The sequence below is a fragment of the Anabas testudineus genome, chromosome 13 (genome assembly GCF_900324465.2).
Source record: "Anabas testudineus chromosome 13, fAnaTes1.2, whole genome shotgun sequence".
Taxonomy (NCBI): Eukaryota; Metazoa; Chordata; class Actinopteri; order Anabantiformes; family Anabantidae; genus Anabas; species Anabas testudineus.
This window is the reverse complement of record NC_046622.1, coordinates 19,488,835-19,497,745: the sequence shown is the minus strand read 5'-3', so window position 1 is coordinate 19,497,745 and position 8,911 is coordinate 19,488,835. Positions and strand designations below refer to the sequence as shown.

The following is an 8,911-nucleotide window of genomic DNA, read 5'->3' as shown; positions in this document are numbered from 1 at the left end:
GCTGAACTTTCTCTATTTGTAGACAGTCTGTCTTACCGTGGACACATGAACATCAAGGCTTTTGGAGATACTTTTGTAACCCTGTCCAGCTTCGTGCAAGTCAACAATTCTTGATCATAGGTCTTCTGAGAGCTCTTTTCTGCGAGGCATGGTTCACATCAGGCAGTGCTTCTTGAGACCAGTAAACCCAAACCTGGTGTGTGTTTTTAAAGGGCAGGACAGCTTTCAGCAACACATCCAGTATCATCAAACTGATTGGACTCAAGGTTGGCTCACTCCTGTCTCCAATTAGCTCTTGGAGAAGTCATTAGGCTAGGCTAGGGGTTCACATACTTTTTCCACCCTGCACTGTGAATGTTTACAAGTGTATGTTCAATAAAAACATGAAAACATATAATGTTTGTGTAGTATTATTTTAAGGAGACTGTGTTTTTCTACTGTTGTGAGTTAGATGAAAATCAGAGCACATTTTATGACAAATTAATGCAGAAAACCATAAAATTCCAAAAGGTTCACAAAGTTTTTCTTGCCACTGTATATAAGAGTTTACTGTGGTATTTTTACAGAACAACTGTTCTAGGAAATACCGTATTTCCTTGTGTATTAGTGTCCCTGGCTCAATTGACACAGGATATCCTCCATAGAATATCAGATTCTTTGCATTTACATTTAGTCATTTGGCAGATGCTTATCAATAGCAACTTACAAGTTAGATACAAGGCAAACAAATATCTAAACCAAGGAGAAAAATATTGAAGTGCTCTAGGAAGAACTGTTTCCATTTCATGAGGTGTAAGATTTTTTTGGTTTCTTTTTAAGACTTAAGTGCAGAGAAAGTTGCTGAACAGTTCTGTTTTCAGCGAAGTGCTTAAAGTTACTGTCACAATGTACTATACCAACATCCTTTATTATATGTATTATTCTATGTATGCCTCTCTCTCATAACACACTTCATACTCGCATAAATTACAATTAACCAGTAGTGAAAGGTCAAGTTAGTTTATTGTCAGATATCATTAAATCTAAAAATAATGCAAGTTGTATACTCTCCAAGAGGGAATCCAAAATAAAATAAAAACAGCCATATTTACAATTGAGAATGTATCAGTGGTATATATACATATATATACTCTCAAATGACTGCACTTTTTTAGATAACTAAGTCTAAAACTGTTTACTCATGCTACAAAAAATAATTATATTTTATTTATATAATAATAATAATCTTTTCCATATTACTACACCACATTCAGCTAAGCTCAATCACAAACTGTGTGTATACTTGAGGTGAAGAAAGTGGCTTATTCAATTTAAAATTACTGACTTACAAGTAATTTACCATGTCAGCGAGCATTTCCCAGTGTGCCACATTTGTACGGGTTAGAAAACAAAGGGCTACTTCTTTCATAAAAAAATAATATATTTAACAGAAAGCCACTTGGTCTTTATGTAACAGACAGGACGCTTTACACATTGTTTTGTTGTTGTGATAATTCTTCCTAACCTCTTGCCAAGAGTTGTACTAGATTCATAAAATTCCAAAAGATTATTAACCATCCAAGAAACACAAACTTTTTTGGATACTGTATTGTAATATCCTGGGATATCCCCCTCAGAACTCTCTGTATTATGTTTGAATATAATAAAATAACACTGTAAATAAATACTGGTGGTAAATAACGTGGTAAAATGTATGCGGAATGTGGAAAAATACATGTAATTAATATATGTGTTAAAATATTTACAGGAAAATAGCATACCCAAAAAAAGAAAAGAGGAAAACAAAAGGTTTCACAACAGATGGGAACATTTTGCACATAAATAAACAGTGGTGCATTGTCTGGAATGAAGTGGAATGAATAAAGATAGGAGTTTTTACAAGTTTTTCTTAAGCCATTTGATATAATTGTCTGTCATCCGACGTGCTATTAGGAAATCAGTTGGCCATACGGTAAACATCATTGCTCCATGAAATCCTTTGTCATAGTGTTCATGCGTCACCTCAACGCCAGCAGCACGGAGCCGTGTGACATACATGATCCCATCATCTCGAAGAACATCATACTCACATGTCAGAATGTAGGCCTTGGGTAAAGAGTGTAAAGCTGTATCAGGAACTAATAAGGGCGATGCCCTTGGGTCAGCAAAAGATCTAGATGATCCATCCATCCCAACATCATCCTTCCCTCCATCTCCCTTTACCACAGTAGGAGCACTGTAGTTGTATTTTCTATGAAATGTTTCTGGCAGAAAGGCACTCCAGTTTACAAACTTCAGTAGGTTGGAAGACTCATAATTGTTGTGTGTGTTGGCCATCATGGCTCTAAAAAGAGCCTTGTCACTAGTGAAGTATTCACTCCAGAAACGTACCATTAAGGTGCGAGGCAGAATAGGCATGTCTTGATTCTGCTGATAGGATGGTGTGTTAAGATCCAGAGCTTGCATCACAGGGTAGATGAGTGCTTGGGCTTTTAACTGCTGTCCATGTTCTTTTTGTAACTGTGAAGGATGACATAGAGATTGACATATAGTCAAAAGAAATGTAGTATCAAGTCAGTTAGATCTGAACCGACAACCTGTTCCATGGTTTAACTACCTGTGTGAGTGCCGCAATTGTACTTTTTCTCTGTGTGCTTACTTACTGATATGTGACAAAAGGTCATATAAGGTCATGTGTATCAAGTAAGCTAATTGATTGACCCAACATTCTGCTGCAGCCTTGTGTATCACTCATTGTGAAAATGTAATCCTCTAAAGGCAGTCCTTGAAAAGCATAGCTGAATTCCACAACACTCTTCAGATCTCTTCACTGGCTTCCTATAGCTGCCCCATCAGGTTCAAAGCTCTGACCGTTGCCTACAGAGTGGTCAACTCAACAGCGCCTGCCTACCTGAACTCCTGTTTCCAGGTCTACAATCCCTCCTGCCCACTGCACTCTGCCAACTGATGTGTTGTGGTCTCTTCACCACACAGCAAAAGTTCCCAAGCAAAACTCTTTAGCTCAGTGGTCCCATGATAGCGGAATGAGCTACCAAGCTCTGCATGCACAGCGGCCTCACTCTAAATATTCAAAAATCTGCTAAAATCATAACTCTTCTGCACCATCATGCAAAAAAACTCTTTTCTGTCGTTATCCTGCACTTGCATCTCATGAATTGGAAACATTTCTTCATTGTGCTTTTGGAGTGCTCTTTGTCTGGCTCCCGCTTTTATGGAGAGTAGCAACTGTCCCAAGTCATCTCCATTAATAGACAATATGTCTGAACTGATGAATATCTAAAGTCTTAGTCTGTAAGTCTTTGCACCTAGATAAAAATCAACAACTCTTCATTGTAGGTCTTCTGAGATCTGAGGCATAGCTCACATCAGTTGATAATTCTTGTGAATAGCACACTGACATTGTTTGGCTGTTTTTAGCTCTAAACCATACCTCCATTCTCATTCCATTGATTAAACTCCAGTTTTTCTAACACCTGACTCCAACCAGCGTTGAGTTGAATCATAAGATTTGTGTTTGACCTACTTTTACCAGCATCAATTTGTATGTTTAATGGGTGTGTTCAATAAAGACATGGAGGATTGTAAATATTTGTGTTTTATCAGCTTTGAAATATTGTAGTTGTTCAAATTTGGGACTTTGGCAAAGACCATATCACATTTCAAGGCCAATTCATGCAGAAGAGCAGAAAATGGAGTCACTTCCTTTCTCTTGCAACTGTACAGTAGTCTTGTCATCCGAAAGTCTTTGTAATGTTTATGAAACTATACTAAAATTATGGGAAAGAATAATGAGAGCTGATACTATAAATAAAAAGCTAATTTACTACCTGCTGGGTGACTGCAGCTGCCAGGTTCCCCCCAGCACTATCCCCAGACACAGCAATGCGTCCTGGGTCTACAGAGTACTGGGTCAGCACCCCCTTCTGGAGGAAGTGTTTGACCACACGATATACATCTTCATATGGGACAGGGAAGTGGTGAGGAGGGGCAAGGCGATACCTGAAAAAGTCCAGGTTAAAAATAAAGCATAAATAAACATATATTTTGAAGGCTCTGTGCATAGAACAGAGCCAGAGAAGACATTTTTTGACATGTATAGAGTGAAGAAAAAAATCTAAATCAAAGTGGAAAAGCTGTAATTAGAAAAATATGGGCAGCTGATTGTGAGCAACGTAACTGTTTATTAAATTTGTCAGCATAAGCTCAATCCTTAGCTTTCTAAGTATTTCAACATGTTGGCTTCAGTATTTAAAACACATACACCTACACCTACACAAATAGAATTTAAAATTTTATTACAAGTGCTTAGCAAATTGAAGCCAAGCATGCAAATAAGGCATATCAGACAACACCACATTCTCAATAACGATTATATGACTCTAACTTCCATTTTCATATTCTCTACAGTACACAAGTCAAGTCGACCCAAATGAATTACATTGACTAAATAGTTTGTTTGTTTTTTTTGTTGTTGTTTTTTTTTTATCTGTAATTTTACTTTGTAATTAAGCATTTTACTTTGCCACAGTTTTAATAATCTATGACACCCATTAAGTACAAAGTCCATACATGATGTGATCTCTGGCACCAATACAGATTGTGTTCCTATGAATATAATATAATATAATGTAATATCATATCATATCACATCATATCATATCATATCATATCATATCATATCACATCATATCATATCATGTGTCCTATTATAACATAGTAATAAGTAATTACTTTAATTTACAGTTAATTTATGTAACTACAATTGACCACTTACTAAAGCTACTTTAACATGGATAGAGAGATACTTTTACATTGTGAATAGTAAATTAGAGAACTGAAAAAATCTTGGCAAAGTTGCTGTACTAAGAGACAGAGATACAGCCGGATGTGCCAAAACACAACAGAGTTGTGACAGGGAAAGGCCGGGTGAGACCCAAATGAAAACCTGTTAGCTTCACTCTACTGCACCCTCACTTCCATCTAGCCTGTGATTAATCAGGCAGGACAGGCACATATGACAACAGGAAATTGGATGTGAGAGATGAAGACCCAAGGTGGGTAAATAGTAGCACTATCCATAATGCAATGAATGCATGTGCGTGAACTTTTAAGTTTTGTAGCATGTGCAATAAATTTAAATAAACATGAAAATACTTACTCCACGGAAAGAACCACTGCATCTAGCTGAGTGACTATATTTCTGGCCAGGAGATCATATGGACTCATCCCTGCATTAACAGAGAAGACAGATCAGAACATTAATTCTAAAATAACACAAAACCATCATAATAACTGGCCATCCATCTATTCTTGCCGTCATATGTGACCTTGCATAAAGGTACATGTAACACTGCAGTAACAGAGATAAACCTGCCTAGTGTAGCAATGCTTCCTGGCAAAATGAATGTTGCTGTAACTGTTACAGCCATTGAACAGAGCAGCACAAGACGCATCAAACTGCCTGTCATGTCTTGAGGTTTTGGATTAGCAGGGGTAATCACCCAATATGGTCTTCACTGTTTCAACAGCCGGTTTGCTGTTATGTCTGAAAAAATCTGAAAGCTGTGGCTTGTATTTGGCAATTTGTTTATTATTTATGATCCTGTCATAATAGCTATCACAGGAAGTCTGCATTAAGCTGCAAAGTAATTCATTAATCAAATGGTGAATTTTCTGAGTAATACTTTTACTACTTATAATTCAGGAAAACCCATCAACTTACGTGAACTCCCCAGACACCATCCACCACCATGCAGGTATATGACAGCTCTCCTGAGTTCATGACCCTCCTGCTTTGGCTGATACAACACAACCTCCACTCCATCAAACTTCTCCTCAGTCACGCTGACATGTTCATCAGACAGGGGTACTACCTTTTCAAGCAGAGTAATGAAGTACATTACGCCCATGTAGTCCTTTAGCCCGAGTAATTCACTGAAGTCTGCCTGGAAAAGAAAAAAAGGCAGGGTGATATATACAAACACAAACATAACAGAATTTGTGATTGTTAGTGAAACGTGAGACATTACATGCTCACTGTTGCAGACAATTTGTTCAATGTGAACAATCATCAGTCAATAATAACATAGAAAATATTCAAAACATAAATTATTTTACTGTGGTCATATTACAGAGAGAGACTTTGTTCATTTTGTTTGTTGTTTTTTTGTTTTTAACTGGAAAACGGAAACTCTAAGATACTATAGATATGTAAATGTTATCTGCTCAAAACTAAACAGATTGAGATGCTGCAACTAAAAGAGAAGTTCTAAAAGTATACACTGGCATGGGGCTAATCAGCTGATGCTCCTTTACTGATACCACAATAGACTTATAAAAGAGTCAACACTCCAAGGTCTATGTTATAGACACACCCCGGAGAACTAGTAAAATGGGAGTCTTCTATCTCAATCTCTCTGCTTCGGAGAACAAAACTGATCATTTGCTTCAGTAAAATAGCTAAAAGGCTGAGAGACACTAAGAGAGAGGTTCAAGTACAATCCTCTGAAGAATTGTACTCAATATAAATTAGTGGAATAGGTGGTTTGAATTGCATAATGATAAGCTGTTATTGATATTGATATTGTTCAAATGAACTGATGCTTTAAAGTGACAATAGCTAAAGTGTTGCAAGATAGAGACACTATTCATGATTATGCAAGCATGTAATGTCATTCACAAACATGTACTGATCACCTAATTGTGTTTTAAACCAAAACTACAGTAAACTACAGGGATATATGGTCATAAACAGAGTCCAGTTTCCTTAATAGGGTCTATTTTTAGAGCGGGTGACTATACAACACATGGATTAGCTTCTGAAATAATCTGGTGTAACCAGCATGTATATCCTCATCAGCAAAATACAATAACCTTTACCCTACTGCACCACCTCACCTGCTCAGACAAGACAAGACATATATGCACATGCACTTACAGTCCAATATATCCCATTCTTTAAGAACTGACTTCCCAAAGTAAGGATCTGTCAATTTATCCTCACCAGGTGGCTGAGTCCTCTGAAGAAGGAGTTGGTCAGCATGAGTTTCCATCTCTCCTCGATCTCCTCGGGAATGGGCTCATAAATGTAATGAGCGGTAAAAGAGCAGAAAGCCACAAATAAAACCACGCTTCCCAGCCTCATTTTTGCACCGTGCGTCCCCAGCAAACGACCGCAGCGCGCAAATCCAAACGGACTGTTGGCTGCGCTTGTTAACAACTTGCTCCCGTGCGCGACTAAGCCTAAGCTCGGAATTAAGTTCGCACCACACCAGCTAAATATGACAACACGTGTCTGCTGTCATTTGATGGTCATCTGCGCGCACGTCCGGGGCTTCTCCTCGATGCGCGCGTAGCTGTGCCAAAAAGTGACTCTCCGCCACTGAGTGATTGTCGTCCGCGGGAGCGCGCACAGCCTGGTAAAAGACTCCCCCAGTGTAACTGCGACTACACAGAGTGTACAAACTACACATACAGTGTACAAACTACACATACAGTGTACAAACTACACATACAGTGTACAAACTACACACTGAGTGAACCCCAGTGGAAACAGACAGTAGGTCTGTGTAAAACAGCACTTTACTCGTTAAACTGCTCTTACACACTTAGAGAAAGTGATTAAAAAAGGATCAGATGTTTAATCATTCTGTAAATATAACTAATAAGAGGGAAATAGAGTTAAACTGGCCTTTCAGTAAAAACATATGGGCTGTAATCCCTCTTTAGCATTATTTTCTACGTAGTCCACATCAGTAGAGTAGTTTTTACATGACAACACTCTCTATTTCCACGGGGAGACGTGTAGTTTCTGCACTTCACTTCGCACCGGGAGATGCGTCCTTTACCAGAGACGCGCGTCTGTACTCATTGAAGGCTCAGGCACACGGAGAGAGGAGCGCGCACGCCGCGCACTCACGAGGAACAACCATCCCACCTTGGCCCGGACCCAAACGCCTCAGGTGCCTCATGCGCCTGCGCAGACAGAACTTGACGCCAAGATGCAACTAGTGCACAGATATCCGTTCAAAACCAGCTGCAAGGTGTAATAAAAGTTTAAAGTGTGCATCATTAGGTCTGTAGTGTTTACTGGGGGGGAAGTCACTCCACGTTCACTCTTTGTGAGTGTGTTTGTTTGTCTTGTTGGATAGAAGTTCTGTGTCACATTCGCATGAATGGGTGAAGAAAAGATAGGTGACCCACACAAATGACTCTGTAGTGCAGCTAAACAGGGAGGGCTGCAAGGCAGGATAATCTAATTATATTATTGGTGACAGAGCAAGATGAGATGTCTCCTTTCTTGGCAGGCAGGGCTGTCAAAGCAATATGACCCTCTCAGATACGATGTTAAAGCACGGGGCAGAATTTGAAGTGTGTTAGTTACGCAGGGGTTTAAAGAGAAAGTTTTCCTCTGTGTACTTCGTTGGTGGTGGTATGTCCACATTTTCATTCAAGAGGTGAAACTGCAGCTGCTGCCTTTGTGAAGGAAGCAGTCAGGCTCCCCCAGGCAGCCTGTGAGTCTAGTATTTTAGACGAGCAATTCTCAAATGTCACACGGGCAGCTTAGTTTAGTAATTACTGACAAACCACATTCATATCAAAGTTGACAAAAGGAAAATGAATACGCATGCAGCATTCTCATATGACGTGTTGATATCAGTGTGTCCACAGAGATGTGCTATTTTATTTAAAACTCTCCTTTAGTGTCTCACACACACACACACACACACACACACACACACAAAAGCAGCTAAAACAAGAGAAAGGTTCAAACCTCTAAATGAGTCTTCACGTAATCATGTTTCTATATTAAGGAATAATCAAAAGCTTTGGTGAAGGAGAGGTAATTTAGGACGAGTTAGAGTTTTGGCCAGGTTTCTTGTCAGAAACTTGAACCACATGTCTCCATGTG

The 8,911-nt window shown here is 38.9% G+C and overlaps 1 protein-coding gene across 1 annotated transcript; it reads right to left on the bottom strand.

Moving 5' to 3' along the window:
• Positions 1–1,000: 1,000 nt before the first annotated feature.
• On the bottom strand, positions 1,001–7,374 carry aadac (arylacetamide deacetylase). Its single transcript, XM_026379116.1, has 5 exons — positions 7,004–7,374; positions 5,723–5,945; positions 5,159–5,228; positions 3,828–3,999; positions 1,001–2,499 (listed from the first exon to the last, which is right to left on the bottom strand). The coding sequence occupies exons 1-5, from the start codon at positions 7,142–7,144 to the stop codon at positions 1,876–1,878; spliced, it is 1,230 nt and encodes a 409-aa protein (XP_026234901.1). The 5' UTR covers positions 7,145–7,374; the 3' UTR covers positions 1,001–1,875.
• Between the last annotated feature and the right edge of the window lie 1,537 nt (positions 7,375–8,911).